Genomic DNA, 19,724 nt, shown 5'->3' with positions numbered 1-19,724 from the left:
GCAAAGAAGGATTTCAAGAAAATAAAACCACTATTTATTTTCAAATTATTTATAAATGACACAAAAATATGGAGAGAAAAACATGCAATTTTCCTTTTCCAAGTTTTACCGGGCTTAGCATATCACAAGGTGTTTTTTTAAAGATAAGGGCTGTTAATTAATGCTTTTTAAAGTATTTTAAACATACCATAATAATTAATCAGAAGCTAATACTTGAATCCTGAAGGTATAAGAGCTTTAGTTCAAGCAATATCTTAATATTTTTCTAATAAACAGTTCTATTAAATATTCATAAATTCCCAGGGGCATTCCACTTCTGAGCCACATCCCCAGCCCTGTTTTTTTTTTTTTTAACAGTCTTGCTAAGTGGCTGAGGGTCGCACTAAGTTGCTGAGGTTTGAGGCTGGCTTCGAATCTGTGATCCTTCTGTCTCAAAATATTCACAAATTTTAATGTAGTGGTAGTTATACTCATAAATTTCAAAACATTTTATTTTGCTTTAGTCCTGTAAAATATAAAATTAAATGAGTATTTGCTATGAAATCTATACTCTTATGTGAATGGTTTATGTATTTAAAAACCAGATTTAGAAATTACAGAAAATTAAATATCAAAGTTTGAGGACTTTAACTGATCCCGGGAGACGAATCAACTCACAATACTAATTCCCCATCCTTTGCAATATGGGAAGTTCGCTTGTGTTAATAAGGAAGCCAGCGAGCTGAACTCTTCCCGTAGCCCCTAACGGCTGGGTATGCATGCACCTGTCTCTTTTTATTCTCTTCCGTGGTCTCCGCAGGGCTTTGGGGGGCACTCGGGTGGCCTGGTGTGCATCCAGAGCCACACAAGCCTTCGCCCCTGCCACTCACCCCCACCCACCGCCCACGGAGGCCTGGCCGCAGGTGAAGCACGCAGCCTGCAGCAAGGCCTCGGGCCTAGAGGCCGGTAAGCCCAGGGCCTGAGAGCCCTCTGCTGCCCCTTCACGGCCCCTAGCTACAGGTAAGAGGCACACTGACGGAGAAACAAGAAACGCAAAGAAGCAAGGCCAAAGCCCTGAGGTACAGAAACAAAAGTAAAGCAACGGCCCCTAGCTACAGGTAAGAGGCACACTGACGGAGAAACAAGAAATGCAAAGAAGCAAGGCCAAAGCCCTGAGGTACAGAAACAAAAGTAAAGCAAGAATGGAGTGGGGATGGCAGAGTCTGCTGAGCAGCGCCAGGATCCCCACAGACCACCTCGATGACAGGCCCTCGGACCCGGTCCTGGGATTCTCATCGCCACCCATGTGAGGCACAGGTGAATGGATGGACTGTCAGAGAGAGGGGACGAGCCTTCTTTTATTAAAAAAAAAAAAAAAGTCAAAAGAAATCTGGAAAAGAAGAACACAACGGGAAGATTTTCACTATCTCATTCACCCCCGCCAAAGCCGCAGGGCTCCAGGCAGTGCGGTGCTGCCCCAAGGACGGACAGAGCCAGGAGCAGGGCTGTCTCCGGAGTGGAGCCCAGAGTGGTGCGCAGTGGCTCCGACAACGCGCCCAGGACATTCAAAGGGAAAGGAGAGTTTTTTCAACAAACTGTGCTGGAACAATCGAGTATCACATGTGTAAAGATACCTCCACCCTTCTCCACGTCACATACAGTAATTAATTTGAAGTGGATTACAGAGAAACAATAAAAGGTAAAACATGATCTAAAACTTGTGGAGGAGAAAATGTTTGTGGCCTCAACGCTGGCAAACATTTCTGAGCTATGACATCAACGGCACAATCCATAAAATAGAAACCTCATAAACTAGGCATCGAGACTGCAAACGCCTGCTCCTCACAGGGCACCATTAAGAAGATAAACACCCAAACCACACAGTGAGAGAAAACACCTGCAAACCATGCACCCGAGGAAGGACTTGCACGCAGCCCATGCGGGTCGGCAAACTTGCTGTAAAGGGCCACTGAGTAAATACTTTAGGTTTGCAAACTGTACGCCATTGTCCCGACACTCAGCCCTAGCCACAGGTGCCTACGTGTGAATGAAGGGCGCTGCTGGGCTCCAGTAAAGCCTTACCTTCACCCTCAGGTGAAGGCTGCAGGTGAAGCCACAGACTTCGGGAGCTGATTCTATGAAAGCTACTTTGCAACTCTGTAAATTGTAAGTAACTGATAACAATGGGAAATAATCCTCACTTATCAACATACCAGTTGCAAATTGTGTCAGGTGGAGGGCTGGCCCTCTGCCCCAGTGGAGAAACCAGCCTTACCTCCATGATAGTGTCATTTCAATATTCTGGACCTGTTCTGTGGGATTCTCCTTGGAACCGGCTATAACACCATACTAATTTCCTGGTTACGGAGTTAAGGAAAAAGCTTTAGCATAGTTGATCAATTGTTCTTTCTGTAATGGGAGTCACAGTCTTAAACTTTTTTGGTGAAATTATTATTTAACATCAGAATATATAAAAAACTCTAAATATAATATTAGAATACAAACAACTCAATTTTTATAGTCAAAAGATTTGAATAGAGGCTTTACCATAGAAATGGCAAATAAACACAAAAAATGTGTCCATCTTTAGTTAATAACAAGATGCAAACTAGAGCCATAGGAGATGCCACAATATATACACTAGAATAGCTACAGTGTGAGAGACTGGAAAGACCACATGCCGGGGAGGATAAGGAAGAACTGGAAGCACCGTGTGGCTGACGGGGATGAGAATGGCACAGCCAGTTTGGAAAACAGCTTGGCAGTTTCCTCCAAAGCTAAAAATACACGTTCCATACAATCCAGCAATTCTACTTCAAGGTATTTACCCAAGAGAAAGGAAAACATATGTCCACAAAAAGCTTCTACTCAAATGTTCATGGTAACATTATTCATAACCGCTCCAAATGGGAGCCATCGAGATCATCAATCAACGGGAAAAGCAAAATACAGCGTGCCCATACAATAAAGAACTACTCAGCAAAAAGAGAGCAACTGCGAAAACACAGGGAAACATACATTCAAACCACTACGCGAGGGAAAACAAGCCAGGCAGGAAAGGTTACATTACACGATTCCATTTATATGAAGCTTCCGGAAAAGTCAAAACTACTGAACGAATGCAGGGTCAGAGGTCTGCAGGGTTGGAGGGCGCCGGTAACAATCGGGCCGAGGGCCCTTTGGGGATGATGGGAGTGTTCTAAAACTGGAATGAGGGAGAGTTCCTGAGCTGTGTATATGCAACCCAATTTATCAACTGTTCATGTAAAATGATTAATTTCATACCATATGAATTGTACCTCAATAAAGCTATCAAAAAATCAATCGGGAGTAACATAAACTATCAGCTCATGCCAGGAACAAAATTACTGACACTGTCATAAAGCTTAACAAGATATTAAGAAGACATTTACTTCACTGCGTGTTGGTGGCGAACACCTGTAATCCTAGTACTTGGGCGGGTAAGACAGGAGGATTGTTGGTTTGAGGCCAGCCTCAGAAATTTAGCGAGGCCCTCAGAAACTCAGTGAGACTCTGAAAATAAACAAAACAGAGTTAGGGTTCCGCTCAGAGGTAGAATGCCCCTGGGTTCAATCCCCAGGACAGCACACATACATTCACACGCACACACACTTATTTCAGAGTGATGTGTAGAAAAAGGAGATATATTGATCACACCATATAAGTCAGTTATGGATCCCCCTCTGGGATGAGGCAATCAGGATTCTGCCACTTGCTTCGCTATTTCCGTATCATAATCTTACAGGCGTCTCTAACTGAGAAGTGGTTAGAAACGTAAACTTCACACGGAAAACGAGCAGACTTACTAAGCCCTCGCGTCCTGGTGTCGAGTCTTTTAGCAGCCTTGTTTTGTGTCCTCGAGACAACTGAACCTGCTGGTGTTTCGGGACGTTGAATTTTACTGATGGAAGGAGTATCAGAACCCAACAGGTTAAAACCTACCTGTCACACTGGACAAGGCAGTGGGGACATAGGGCTCAAGTAACATTATTTGTACAGGCTTCTGCTTTACTAGAAGTTTACAGGATTTAGCTTAGCTTTAAGTTTCCTTATCTAAAAAGCTTTATCTATAAAGTTCAAAAGCAACTTCTTAGGACTTACTAAGAAAATCAAGAATATTCAAGTAAAACATATACAGCAATTGACATTTTAGAAAAAAATTCTTCGGAAGTACAGAATAAATGAGTTTATTACAAAGTGTTGATATATGGAGCTGATTTAATCTATTCCAAGCTTGAAAAGACAAAAAGATCATATTTATTTGAAACTATAGTATTCTATAGTCAATATTTAACATAGCACTTAATAAATATAAGTATCTCTCCAAGCTAAATAATTTGGGGGTTTTATCTGTATAAAACATATATTCAATTGTGCCATTGGCTGTGACCATTTAAAGAGAATGAATCATGGGGCTGGTGGCTCATACTTCTAATCCCAGTACTTGGGAGGTTCAGACAGAACGATCATGGGTTCAAGGCCAACCTCAGCAATGTAGTGAGACTCCCGGCAACCTAGCAAGACCCTGTTTCAAAACAAAAAATAAGAAAGGCTGAAGGTGTGCAGCTCATAGGTGGAACAAGCCCAGGTTAAATCCCCAGTATCACAAAAGAATAAAAATAAGGTGGACGAGTCATGGGAATCTCTCTGTGAACCAGAGCAGACCCTCCTGTGCTGGAGACCGCACACAGCCGTGCACGCGGCCCTGCAGCGGCTCCGCCCCGTCGGCTCCTCATGGAGCGCTTCAGTTCCCACTGATGCCAGGTCAGAGAAGAGCAGCCCTGCGGGGTCCAGGACGCGACAGCAGGCCACCCGTGAGCGCTGAGCAACGTCTGCCACTGTGCACTTCTCTGTATTGGCTTAAATGTCATTCTAACGGTACGCAGAAAGAAAACTGCAAGATTATTTGATTACATGGTTGAGTTTTTAATAATTAAGATTTTAGTCTTACTTTATGCACGAGAACTTACCTATGTACTTACCTAAACAATATGCATTTACTTTTTTTTTTTTGGTGGTACTGGGGTTCCTGGAAGCCCTCTACCTCCGGGCTACACTCCCAGACCTATTTTTACATTTTTTATTTGCAAACAGGGTCTCCTAAGCCAGTGCGCGCAGCTGGCTTCAAACCAGCGCCATCCTCCTGTCTCTGCCTCCCAAGCACGGGGATTACAAGCGTGCGCCACCACACCCGGCGACATTTTTTTTTTTTTAATTTGGTACTGGGTATTGAACGCAGAGGCATTCTCCCTCCCAGCTACACCTCCAACCAAGTTTTTTTTTCTTTTTTTTTCTTTTTTTTTTTTTTTGCAGGTCTGGGGATGGAACCCAGGGGCATTTGACCTCTGAGCTACACCCCCTGTCCTATTTATTTATTCTTTATTTTGAAACAGGGTCTCACTGAATTGCAAAGAGCCTTATTAAGTAGCTGAGGCTGTCCGCAAACCGCGATCCTCCGGTCTCAGCCTCCTGAATGCTGGGATTACAAGCGTGTGCCACCACGCCCGGCGACTTTTTGTTTCTTATTTGGACACAGGGTCTCACTAGGTTGCCGAGGGCCTTGCTATGTTTCCGAGGCTGGCTTTGAACCTGAGATCCTCCTGTCTCAGCCTCCCAAGTACAGGGATTACAAGTATGTGCCACCTCACCTGGCTTGCATTTCATTTCCAAAGGAGATAAAAATAGACAAAGTTAAAGAAACTTCTAAGATCTACCAGTTTAAAAATCCATTGATATTTTCAACTATTTTTCCCAACAGACCTTTAAGTTACTTCAACATCTAATGATAACTATAAAATTAAAATTAAAGTATCTCATTGAAGAAAAATGAATTTTTGTTAGAACCTAAGTGTGCAAATAAGTGGCATGACTTCCACAAAGCCTGCTGTTATGCTTTAAAAAAAATTACTGATGCTTATATCGGTTTGTAAATTCATACTAAAAAAAAGAAGAGTCGCCACCAGAGACCTGCCAGACTTCAGCTCCCTCTCAGAACAGTCGGGAGCAGGAATGTCGTGGGCCAGCTCAGGAGTGGGGCACAGGGCCCCGCGGCCCCCCTGTGAGCCAGGGGACCGGCCTCAATTTTACTACCTGCTTTGACTCTAGGTTTCCCCAGTACCTACAAATGCACAGTGAAAACTAAGCTATTCTAAAAACATCAAAATATGTCCTTAAAAGGCTGATTGTTTTTAAAGCACTAGTAAAAAGTGATTAAACAAAGACCTGCAATGCCTATGATGGGGCGGTTATTACAAGCAGTATCAAGCTACATTTCTTTAATTGCTTCTCATTAGCTCGTTTTGGCAAATCATAAAGCTTTTCATTCACCAAAACAATCATTAACTCTACACTTGCTTACAGAACAGACAATCTGATTTAAATTAAAACCTTTAACAAGGTTAAAACACAATCTACAGACGAAATAAAGCAACGATCATGTTCAAACAAATGAAAAGCAAAACAAAATGTTTTACATACTGAAGACATTACTTTTTAAGAAATACTTGTTTCGGCACTTAGCCTATATTTTCTCAGTTAATTTTTCTTCATAATTACATAGTAACATGGAAGAATGATTTTCTGATTGTGTCAAAAAACACTATACTGAAAGCAAGGTAGGAAAATCAACTGAAGTCAGATAAAGCTACCAAGTAACCATAAAAATAGAATCTTTTTTTTATATATCTAAAGCTTGCTTCTTGTCCCAAAGCTTGGTTAATAAGTACAACATATCAAATCACTATTAGTGTAAGAAAAGTGTGTTTAAGCCAGATGTGATGGCACACCATTAACCCCAGAACTCAGGAGGCTGAGATGGGAGGATAGCAGGCTTGAGGACAGCCTCAGGAACAGAGCAAGATTCTCAGCAACTAGAAAGACCCCTTTTCAAAACAAAAATTAAAAAATGGCTGGGGGTGTAGCTCAGAGGTAGAATGCCTCTGGGTTCAGTCCCCAGCACCAGCACCAAAAAAAAAAAAAAAAAAAAAAGTTTAATGCTTGAAAGCGCTTTAATAAAAAATGAACTATGAATGCAAGTTTTGCCAAGATATCAAAAGATATGACAGAAATTGTTCCGTGACACCCCTAAAATACTGCGGGCTAATTCAGAAACAAAAGTAACAACTAAATTTCTGAACTTTCATGAATAGGCCATGCCTGAGAAAATACATTTGACAAGTTGTCAAGAAAATGTACTCCAAAAGATTAAGAACACTTCTACAGTCATCAGGTTTTTAAGAACATCCCAAGCTGGGCGCCACACGCTTGAGAGCCAGTGCTGGGGAGACAGAGACAGGAGGATTGCAGGTTCAGGGCCAGTCTCAGCAACTTAGTGAGACCCTGTTTTAAAATAAGCAATAAAATAGGGCTGGGGGTGTGGCTCAGAGGTACACGGCCTCAGAGGTCAATCCCCAGTACCAAAATAAATAAATAAATAAGTTTATAAACCCAGGATAGGCTTCTATTATGACAACCACAACACTTCTGGCAATTTATTCAAATGAAGGACTTTAACTGAGAAAAGAGTCTATCAAATCTGCATCTGGGAGAGAGGGTCCTGGAGGCAGTGTGCAGGGCTGCCTAGGAGCAGATGCGCCCCGAGGTGAGCAACAGAGCCTCAGGTGCGTCAGCCCAGCTCGCCGTCCGCTCGTCCCGCAGGGCGCAGCCCTCCGCGCTGACCCCGCACCATCACGGTCTCCAGCAGCACCAGGCCTCAACGCGCCACTGTGGCCACCGAGAACAAACAGGCAGGGAAGAGAAGCGCCGCGCGTGAGGTGAATCTGAGACCGGCTCTAGCTGCTTTTAAGATTTTCCACACAGGAAGGGTCTGTGGAAAGGAGCCGGGCACGCCTTAGCCCGCGGCGTGACCCATACTAAGGGCTTTCCGAGCCTCAGGGTCCAGCTTCTCTTCTTTTGCCCTCCCTCCCCACCGAATATTGTCACAATGAACTTTTGTTTTTGAGAAATTTGGCAAGTTTTCTACCATTTCCCTTTATACCTTTCCTAAAAAGGAGTATTTTCTGTATTTGATGCCGAGAGGGCTACATAGTCCAGAAAATAAAACTTTTTTCTTTCCCAAGAATTTTAATGGCCATTTCTATTTTAAGGATTTTGCCAAGCTGTCAAAGCTCATAAAAGTTCGTAAGTAAAATTTAAAGGCTTTCGCTCCGTTTGTGAGTAGATTTTATAATATGTGTCTGTAGTACATTTTTTCTGAAAAACCTATGTGCTTTATTTAATCTAGCATACTAAGATAATTTCATCAAATATTAAAATAAGACATCTGTATGTGACTTTAAGATACTAATAGATTTGAATAAACTATTAAGCTACTTTACTAACAAACTACTATAAGCAAGATAAACTAGTCAGTAAGAAACACTGTCAGCTCCGCTGAAGCCGGAGTCCAGGCTGTCCTCTTCACAGGCCCAGTGTCTCCACTACACAGCACCACGGGGCTCTCCCAGGTCCTACAGGAGACAACGAAATCCACAACACCCACTGCCGGCCACACACCACGGCACCGTGACACCGGGGCGCTCTGCCAGGGACATGTTTTTACCACTCTTTGGAGGGAGAAGCACTGCCACCAGCACTAGAGCGTCCTCAATAAGAGCTGAGGCTTGCGGCAGGGCGTCGCCTCTGATTATCACCCGAATGACTGTGGAATCTGCCTGAGGAGGTATTGACTGTCCAGGGCCTACCAAGCCACAGCGTGGTAGACTGTGTTCTGAGGACTCAAACAGTGAGCTGCCTTTGAGCGGCCCGTGGAGGAGGCGGGCACGATGCTAGAGATAGCCGAGGCAGGCTGGCCTGGTGCCGGGCCACCTAGTAGTCCACGCTGTGGCCAGGCCCACAACGAGGGAAGAATCACTGCGGCACCCACGTGCCAGCCAGCACCAACACAGTCTCAGCGAGCGCCGGGGGAGCCCGGCCACCAGGCTCCGGCCCTTCTCCGGCCTCTGTAGGAAAAGGCTGACCCCCTCCTTGCCCTCGCCCTCCACAGCGGACCATCACAGAGACCTCAGAACAGGTTGGGAGGCAATGGACAGACCTAAGAGGGTATACTAAATTTCATTCTGGAAAGCAATAGTGGCTTAAAAGAGGCTCAACTGGAGACAAAAAAAAAATAAAGTTTAAGAAAAAATTTAATCATATTTAAAGCCTGGGTTTAAGAACAATTCACGCTGATTATATGTATGACATATCTCTGTGTTTGTGCATACTTTTAGCCATTAAAGTACAACATGTTCACGGTTTTAATTTGGGCTAAAAAATCCTTCCTTTTTTGGTATGCAAAACAACTTTTGGAGGATAAAAGCATTTCAACAAAATGGGCTGATTTATATGCCAGATGTAAGCAACATCTCGGCTCCCGGCTACTTTGGTTGCTTGTTACCAGAACCTTCTCCCAGGGGGTCAGGGAGACCTGAAGACAGGTCCCAAGAGCCTCGGGCTTCGTCTATCGAGGGCCAGCGGCTGGCCGTCTCCTCCAGTCTGCACCAGCCTTGTGGTGCACGAGGGCAAACTCACACGGTGCGTGGCAGGCATCCTGCACGGTGGACACTTCCCCCAACTATCCTTTATTTGTCAGCACATGGCACTCCTTCAAAACAGATCACATCACTTTATTTTATGAAGTTAGAAGACGGCTTTAGAGAGGATATTAGTTTGAATCTGTTTTATAAAAAAGTTATCGTTTTGAAATGGGAACAGGGAAAGTCAATATATAAATGTTCAAGGGGAGCATACGTGATATGATACACACACACGTACATAAGCAAAGGATGAGAAGTCAAAGAATGTCAAGCAGAACTTCCACTAGCAGATGACACGGTCACTGACACCCACTTTCCTCCCACTAAAATAGAAGGAAACTAATACAACACATGAGGCCACCGTCTTCAGGCAATAGACAGGCAGCACAGAACCACCGCTGTCTAGTAGAGCAACACAGCTCCTCGCTGATGTGGCTCTAGAGGCAACTGAAAAGGCAGTGAGTCTGTAAAACAGGAAGACCCCTCCTCCAATGTCAAAGAAGATTTGGACAGCCTATAAATACATGAGAAGGTGCTCACTGTCAGTACTAGAGAGGAAAATGCAAATCAAATTAAATACAAAATAAAACCACAATACACTAATACTGCTTCCCACCCACTACGACAGCTAAAAGTCAAAAACAAACACACATGCCGAAAACAAAAAACCAAATGCTGGCAAGGATGTGGAGTAAATGGACTCCTTAGATATAGTTGAGAGGAGTATAAATGGCATAATCACAAAATTGACTGAAAATTGCATGGTAGCTCAGCGAGAAAAATGAATTGATTCTTATATTTTCCCTGCCTTTCCTACATTCTTCCTTCTCTCATACCAGTCTCTTCCAAAATTCCCATGAAAATGAATGGTTGTGCTTGGGTCGGAAACCTACACCTACACCTGTCAGCTACGGAGAGACGGCAAAGGGGCATGGTAGAAATAGCAGTGCCTGGCCCTCCAATAGAAAAGGGAAACTCCCAGAAAAAGGGTCCTGGAAAACAACCCACCAGGTATCAGTCAATGGATCATGGATTCCTTTCAGAAACTGATGAGAACCCTTGGCCTCCTCGCAGGTGACGGGACCAACACCACAGTGCACACTGCGGGGAGGTCGTGAACGCTGTGTCTCTGTCCTAGGTCCCCACTTAAAACTCTTCTACAGCTGCTGAATTTTTTGAAATGTTTCTAGTATTTTTCAGTTTTTAAGTAGTGGATATGAAATTGCATTCAAAGGCCTTTCAACAACAACAACAAATAAACATGGTAAATGTTAAGTTTCGCGAGGAAATGCAACATGAAAAAACGCTTAGCCAAGAGCACAGACCATGTGGAAGGGGCGCTCAGTCAGAGGTCAACTAGTGTCGCCTGCCGTCTGCCAAAGGCAACACAAGGCTCCTCACATTTCTCTTCTAGTCAGAAGACGTTTCCATAGTGTGCCTCCGGGACAGGCACGCATCGGAGGAGTGTGCACCTACTCCCTTACCTATTCAAATCAGAACGTCTGAAATCACTTTCTTTTTTTAAATTATTTTATTTTATTTATTTATTTATATTTTGGTGGTACTGGGGGTGGAACCCAGAGGTTTTCTACCTCTGGGCTATACTCCCAGACCTTTTTTTTTTATATTTTATTTGGAAACAGGGTCTCACTAAGTTGCTGAAAGCCTCAGTAAGGAGCTGAGGCTGGCTTCGAACCTGTGCGATCCTCCTGTCTCAGCCTCCCAAGCGTGGGGATTACAAGCGTGCGCCACCACGCTGGGCTTGAAATCACTTTCTAACGAGAAATAGGAAGTGGGCCAAATAAGTAGTGGGGCCCGCTCCACTGCTACTCATGGTGGTCTGGGAAGAAAACACCTATGCATGCGCAAGCAAAAGTTCCTACTCAAAATAGCTAATTATTACAGAATATAATTCCACTGAAAACAGATAAAAGCAAACACAGAGAACAGAAATAAGGCAAGGAAAATAAAATTTAAAAACATATGTCTCAACTCTCTTGTGTAGCAGTGAGATATAAATAAAAAATTAAATGAAGTAGTCAGGAAACATACACCCTTCGCTGGTTCTTAGGGAGGTAGTTAGCAATATCAGAAGTACATCGTTAACTCTGAGAATATATAATGGAAGGAAATGACCACACCCCACCACAAAATGATCTTATATTACAGGAAAAGACAGAATAATACAACACAGAACAAAACCATAGTTTTATATATTATTTAAATGCAAAAAAGGATTTACAGATAAGGCATATCCATACATCTTGATTCTCTGATATACCTAAGTCTCACAAATGAAAATATTGTGAGAATTCAAAGAATTATCTTTGCTGACACATTTTCTAGACAATCTCCAAAAACAGTATAGTTTTCCATATCCAAATATATAAGCGTAATGAGAGCTGCACTGGTGAAGACCACTGTGCCAGATTACATATAACACACTAAAGGAAGCCGGGCGTGGTGGCGCACGCTTGTAATCCCCGCGCTTGGGAGGCGGAGACAGGAGGATCGCGCAGGTTCGAAGCCAGCCGCGCGCGCTGGCTTAGGAGACCCTGTTTCTAAATAAAAATATAAAAATAGGTCTGGGAGTGTAGCCCAGAGGTAGAAGGGCTTCCAGGAACCCCAGTACCACCAAAAAAAAAAAATAAATAAATAAATAAATAAAACACTAAAGGAAGATCACATTTCTGCAGTGGATTAAAATTGTTCACGTTAACTATAGTTGGAAACAATAACATACTTCTTATATGAGGCTTAGCAATGTTTTTAAGTAAAATCAACATTTTATAGTAGTGAACCTATATATTAAGGCCCGTGCATGAAGTAAAAATGAATAATTATGCTTTCCTCTAGAAATGTCTATACCTGAAAAAAATCTTTGAAAAAATGAATTTTTTTCTGTTTGTATTTGATTTGGCGTGCAGCTCTATGCCTGCTAAGAAAGTAATTTTAAAATGATAAAGAAATATCACAGACTTCCTCATTCATGGACTTGACCTTAGGTTTTTGCCATCCTCGAGTAGCCCTCAAGATACAGGACAGGGAGTCATCGGTAATTTGGTGTGAGTCACACCTTCCACTTGCCAACAGTGAAGGGAAGGCCGCTGTTCCTGAAAGGGTTTCCAAGTAAAAATCACCCCAGCCACGGGGACAGCGGTCCCCTTTTCTGCTTATCCTTCAGCACACGGGGCCTTTCATGTCATACACAAGCACAAGTTTCGTTTCTAATCATACTTCATCTTTTTTGTACCTGGGAAATGCTATATAACAGTGGCATTTGCAAATGTGTGGCTTCAGCGCTGTTGGCACTCTGTGCCTGCAGTAACGACAGCCCATCTTAAACATCAATGCTCTCTTCTTGCGTTTGTACCAGGACACACTGGGTCATATCTCACCCACATTCCCTTGCTTTTATCTTCAAACAAATGGATAATCAGACACTTGTAAGTACATTTATATTCATAGCCTAATACTCCGACCTGACAGAAAGAAACATGAATTAAAAACAGATTTATAACAGACAAGAAACTACAGTGTAGCTGAGCATGGTGGTGTACGCCTGTGATCCCAGCTACTCGGGAGCCTGAGAGAATACAGCCTGGATTATTTATCAAGAGCCTAACTCAAAGTAAAAGTAAAAAAGGGCGGGGGATATACCACAGTGGTAGGACACGTCTGCATTCAGTCTTCGGAAGAAAGAAAGGAAAGAAAGAAAAAGAGGAAAGGAGAAGGAGAGGGAGGGATGGGGGCAGAGGGCGGAAGGGAAGGAGGAGGGCTGCTGTACGCTTTAGGCTACTGATTACCTGGAGGTAGGAATTGCAGTTGGTTATTAGCTAAGCGAAGATGACGTAAAGCTCTCAGACGACCAATTTCTGGGCAAACGATTTCTAAGGCGTTGTCACTAAGATCCAGACACTGGAGCTTTACGAGGGACCCGATAGCTTCAAGGAGAAGAGAGAGGCTCAGCTGCTACAACAGGTCTTTAAAGCAAGTATCCCAACTTACAATACTTTGGTATTTAACGTTTTTGTTTTGGTTTCTCACAATACAGGAAAACACACATCAAACTAAGCTTTATTTAAGTAGTAAATATGTCTGCCTAGAGATAAAATGTAATGACTTAAAAAGATCAAATAAAGCACTAAAACTGTATAAAATTGCTTGAATAAATAAATAAGAATATACGAAGAATTCTTTTTTACCTAACCAAAATTCTTAATTGATTTTTATTAAATTTACATCTTCTTTATTATTTGCCTAATAGCAAGTTATCTAATAATAACTTATTTAACCATTAAACTATTTTAGATTTATTATTTAATGATAATTTTCAACTTGACTTTTTTAGAGAAAAAGTTTTGAGGATAAAAAAGTAAAAGTGCTTCCTAATTAAAATTTCTTAATATGCCAAGTAAAATAGGTTTAGAAGAGATCATCTGTTCTATATAAAAAATTAAAATTATATTGTCCTCCAACTAAATATTTTAAGTGTGCTTACCTTCTGGAACCACAACTATGTTATTTGAGTGGAGGTACCTGGAGGAAAAGGGAAGGGAAAAAGAAAAAAAGTGAGGTCACTCGATACGTCTGCCAGGTAACACCAGTTAATAACATGCTGTCTCGGAAAACTTATCAACTATAAACTGACCCAAACTTTCTTTCACATCTTACTTGACTGTATCCAAAAGAGAATACAAGGCTCTCGCAGCCAATCAATAATACACTCAGGGTGAAATTTTATGTTCGAATTGCAAATATCAAATGTATTTGGTTATTTTTAAATGAAAGAATGTATTGTAATTATTTTCAATCTCATGAAACAAATTATTAGCTTCTCCAGTTCATTTTAAGCTATCCAGGTTTTCAGGGACATATCATATAAATGAAAATCAACACCCATTATGGAATGGAGATACAACTTTTAGTTTCTAAAGGATAAGATCACAAAATAATCAAAGATATCTCTAGCTGGCAGGCCTACTGAGAAGCAAGAGTGGAGGGATAAAGTATTCATCATTAGTATCTGTAGAAAGACTCAATTGTCACAATACAGAATTTATTCTATGGTAAGAGAAATTTTGTAAACAATAAAGTAAATTCTCCTCTTAAAAACAAATTGCCAAGACCTACAAGCCCAAGCAAGCCCAGGTAATTAACACTCTTCCCACTGGAGTATCACTAGCACCCTCTGGTGGCGACTCCACGCAATCATCAGGAACCTGCCGTTCAAAACAGTCAAGGCTGTATTCACTTCAAGCCACCCCTCCATGCCAGTCTGGTATGGAGCTGTATTTCTATTTTCTGTATTTCTATCTTTCTAATAAACTTCTTTAAATCTTCAGCAAAAAAACCCACAAAACAACAGTCAAGGACTGCAGGGTATCAAAGTAATAATTCAAGAAAATGCATTTATACCATTAATTTTGAGAAAACTAGATTTTAGAAGAATTTGTTTTCAAACCTACTGATTGATTTCACTTTACAAATAAATCCTCATAAAGTATTTTAAATAGAATTTAGAAATCTATATTTTAAAAGTCTAATACTGTTAAAATGTAAATGAACACAGAATGAGGAAAATAAAATAAAATAATTTGGTGAATATTATCCTGTTGTGGAATGAATCAATTTGTGGGATGTGATCATTTAAGTGAGTATGCCATTCTATGACACATGTAATTCTTTGCTTTATATGAATTTATTATATATCTTAAATTAGTACTCTTGAAACATTCATTTTAGGAAGGAATACCTAATTACACATACACAAACCCAAAATACACATAGGTATGCTTGTTCTATAAAAGCCAGAGTGCCTGAAAATGAGAATAGAGAACTGATCTTAAAAAACTGTTTTGACAAAATACTTGCCTCAATTCTACCTATATCTCGAGGGACAGGGATGTAGCTTAGTAGTAGAATCATTTTCTAGCATGCATGAATCCCTGGATTTGGTCCCCAACACCACCAAAAAGAAAAAAATAAACTATCCAGATTAAAAAATGCATTAACATTTAAAAAGTATATTTTTATACTTTATCTGACTTTATACACTGACTTTATCTACATATAATAAAGATGCTGTGTAAAATAGCTTAGAATGTTTCTACACTTAACATAAATCACTAAGAATTATTCAAAGATTTTGATGCCCACCAGGCATGATGGTACATGCATGAAATTTCAGTACTTGGGAGGCTGACACAGAGGGATTGCAAGTTCAAGGCCAGCCTCAGCAATTTAATGAGGCCCTCAGCAGCCTAGTAAGAACTTGTTTCAAAATAAAAGGTAACATAGGCTTGGAGGTACAATGCCCCAGAGTTTATCCCCAGTAACACACACAGCAAAATAAACAAATAAATAAATAAATCTATTTTTTTAAAAAAACAAGATACTGGTGCCCAAGACCATCCTGTAGCAAGTGAGATGCCATCTCCACGCTCCATCTCGATTCCTCAAGCAATTCTGATTTGTAACCAATTGAAAACCATCCTGGGCAGAGCGTGCATCAGAGAGCAGGCTCTGGATCCTGTCCGCCAGTACCTGCACAGCCATGAGACCGTTGGAAGATTACTGACCCCTCAAATTCCAAACCTATAAAAGCAGCAACAACAGCACCAACAAAATAAGGATGCTGTGGGATTACGTGAGCTAGTAAGTAAAGCTCTCAGAACAGTGCTCGGACACAGGGGAGCTAAATGGATGCTGCCGTCAACGTCTGGAGCTATCATCAGCCACTGGCAGTCACAAGCTCAGGTTTCTCAATTAAGTTGCCCCTTTTCCCTTCACTTTGGTATAATTTTAGAGTGGTTGAAATACTATGTTTTAGTGCAATGAGTTCGCATCCTGCTCTTCTACTCAATGCAAGAGCTTTCACTGCTGATGGGACTACCACGGAGAGGCATGGCTACTTTGGGAAGCAGCTTGGCAGTTTTTAAAATAAAGTTAAATACAGACTAGACATCTACTTAATAGTAATATGCCAAGGTAAGTTTCTTGGTTTTGAAAAATGTTATCCATTATTGTAAGATGTTAACAGTGGGGAAAACGCTATACTATCTTTATAACTTTTTGTTAAGTATAAAATTATTCTAAAATAAAACATTTATTATTTTTTTAATTCAAAGAAAAGGACTTCCCCTGCCAGACCTGGTGGTGCAATGAATGGCAAAGCAGATGTGCCCGACTGCTAAAACAAGAAAACTTGACGGCATACGGGCAACAATTACTTTCCCACCCTGGCAACACGCAGCTCGGACTGTGTTCCCTAATGGAAAGGAAACACGTGAGGCTGGCCACGTAATGCCCTAGCTTCCTGCCGAGAGACAAATTCTGGGCCATGGAACAGGAAGAGAAGCCACAGAAATCTCTCTGAGCTAGGGAAACTCGTATCAAAGTTCAGGCAGCTGGAAGGTACGGGTGGAGCTCAAGAAAAAGAGGAGCTACCAAAACAAAACTAAACTAATTTCAGAAGGTTAAATAAGGCATCACTTGACTCAGGCAAATTCTAAAATGCACACGCATAAAATAAACTCCAGGAAAAAGGAACTAAAAAGCTATCGCTAAAAATCCCAAAAGCCCACATAGGGCTGAGAGGTATTCAAGTTCTGAGCATGTGTCCAAATCCTGTTGATCACCTGGGTCATTCAAATGAGATTTTAGAAAGCTCATGCCTTTGTAACAGAGTTTAAAAATCCTTAGATTGAGGTTATTCTAGAGCTAGTCTAAAAAACAGAAAACAAGCTGGGCATGGTGGTACACTCTTGTAATCCCCGTGCTTGGGAGGTGGAGACAGGAGGATCGCGCAGGTTCGTAGTCTGCCTTGCTGGCTTAAGAGACCCTGTTTCCAAATAAATAAAAATATAAAAAATAGGTCTGGGAGTGTAGCCCAGAGGTAGAAGGGCTTCCAGGAACACCAGGGCCACCAAAATAAAAAACAGAAAATAAACCATAAAATGATCAAATGAAATTACAAATAACTACATGCCCTCCCAAAGAAAACAAAATCTAGACATCCAATAATGTAAAATTCATACATTATACAATCGAAAAGTATTAGACATGCCGAGAATCAGGAAAGCGTGAGCCCAAAGCAGGAGAAAAGCCAGCTGGCACAAGCAGACCCAGGAGGACAAATGACGGAGCTGACAAGCGGGGCATCCAAGCGGCTATAACAGTCACATCAGGTGTTTAAGTGAAAATAGAAGATCGCGAGAACTCTAAGAATAAAAACAGGAATGAACAGAACTGGTAGCGACAAGAAATATAATAACATGAAAATGTCGCAGGGTGGGACTCACTGCAGGTTAGGCTGGAGAGAAAATACTACTGACATTGACAACAGAAAATACAATTTATTCCAGCACATGTAAAAAGGAAGACTAAAACAATAAACGAAAACCCTCAGAAACTTAGTGGACAGTCTAACAAACATCTCAGTGTCCTACAAGTGGGGGCCAGAATGGGTGTCGAGCTAAGTTTCTGAAGAAATAATGTCAAAAAATATCCAAATTCAATGAAAATTATGAGGATACAAACTCAAAAAACTCAATGAACCTCACGGATAAGGGAAAAAAATCCTACAAGGTGCGTCAACATTCAGTGTGTGAAAACTAATGTAAAAACATAGAAACTCTTCAAATGTATCTCGAGGGGAGAAAGGACACACGGACACACAGAGGAACGCATACAAGAACAGTGGCGGCCATCTCCTTAGACACTCTGCAGGCCAGGGGGTAGGAGCTTCCTGAAAAGGCTAGGAGAAAAGGAAAAGCACAAACAAAAACGGGCAAAAAACTCTAATCCTAGAAAATGCAGCATTTTAAAAGTTATAGGAGATAAATGTACAAAAAAACCTCTAAGACTGTGGGAGGGGTGGGGATAAAATCTTTAGAACCTAGAGCTGTACAGGAAGTTCTTACATTTGACATCAAAAGCTTCAGACGCTATGTTCATAGCTGCACAATTCACAATTGCCAAACTTTGGAACCAGCCAAGATGTCGGTCAACAGATGAATGGATTACAAATCTATGGGCTATGTACACAATGGAGTTCTACGTAGCCATAAAGAACAAAATTATGCCATTTGCAGGAAAATGGATGGAACTGGAGAACATTATGTTAAGTGAGATTAGCCAGTCACAATAAGCGAAAAGTCAGATGTTCTCTCTAATAGGTGGAGGCTAGGTAGAAAATGGGACACAGGAGGAACGCTAGACACAGAAAGGGAAAGCTGAGATGAGTGCAGAAGGCGAGCTGAGGGAGACAGGCGGGAGAGGGAAGCACCCTGGTGTCACGATGTGCGTCCACACACTTACCAGCCAGTCACCAAGCCCAACTTGAGCAGGGGACTAGGGTGGGGCTTGGGACGGGCTAAATTACTGAGGTGCGCTTGTCTACCACCCTGTACCTCAGAATGATGTGTCATTACAATGTACCAATAATTTTTTAAAAAGCATCGTACATAAGAGCAAAAACTAATAAACTGCAACTCATCAAAATGTAAAACTTTAACCAGGAGTGGTGGGCACGCTTGTAATCCCCGCACTTGGGAGGCTGAGACAGGAGGATCGCGCAGGTTCAAAGCCAGCCTCAGCTATTAGTGAGGCTCTCAGCAACTTAGTGAGGCCCTGTTTCCATGTAAAGTATAAACTAGGTCTGGGAGTGTAGCCCGGAGGTAGAAAAGGCCCTGGGTTCCACCCCAGTACCACAAAACAAACAAACAAACAAACAAAACCTTTGGCTTTGCAAAAGAACATAAAGAAAATTTTAAAATAAACTATTTAATTGAGAGAATATCTGTTAAAAAACACATAAAATCAATTTCTAGACTGTAAGGAATTCTTAAAAGTCAAGAATAAACACTACAATTGAACCAATAGACAAGGACAGACATTTCACCAAAGACACCAACGTTAAATAAATACATGAAGAGTTACGCAACATGACAGCCTTTACAGAATTACAAATGGAAACCACAACGTGATAAACGGCCTCGCTACTGAAATAACTCCGGTGCTAAGTCCTGACTTCACCAAGCGCCAGGGGATGTCAAGTGGTACCGCCAGGCTGGAAAACACCTGGCAGTTGCTCTAAAACTAAAAGTTCTCAGCACAAAATGGTAATTAAAAAAAAAAAAAAAAAACCCTCCCCAAATTGTCCTTTCCATAAAACTAACGAGAATA

At 41.5% G+C, this 19,724-nt stretch overlaps 1 protein-coding gene across 4 annotated transcripts in view; it reads right to left on the bottom strand.

Annotated features, from left to right (window-relative positions):
• LRRC28 (leucine rich repeat containing 28) overlaps positions 1–19,724 on the bottom strand; it is a gene marked incomplete at both ends in the record, with an annotated part of 134,187 nt that overhangs the window by 90,633 nt on the left and 23,830 nt on the right. For all 4 annotated transcript variants that reach the window (XM_080692634.1, XM_080692635.1, XM_080692632.1 and 1 more), the window contains 2 exons: positions 13,343–13,480; positions 14,038–14,075. In XM_080692634.1, coding sequence (XP_080548760.1) covers positions 13,343–13,480; positions 14,038–14,075 — 176 coding nt within the window. The remainder of the gene's footprint in view (positions 1–13,342; positions 13,481–14,037; positions 14,076–19,724) is intronic.

The sequence above is a fragment of the Muscardinus avellanarius genome (genome assembly GCF_963383645.1).
Source record: "Muscardinus avellanarius genome assembly, chromosome: 3".
In the NCBI taxonomy this organism is placed as follows: domain Eukaryota; kingdom Metazoa; phylum Chordata; class Mammalia; order Rodentia; family Gliridae; genus Muscardinus; species Muscardinus avellanarius.
This window is presented reverse-complemented; position numbering and strand designations above follow the sequence as displayed.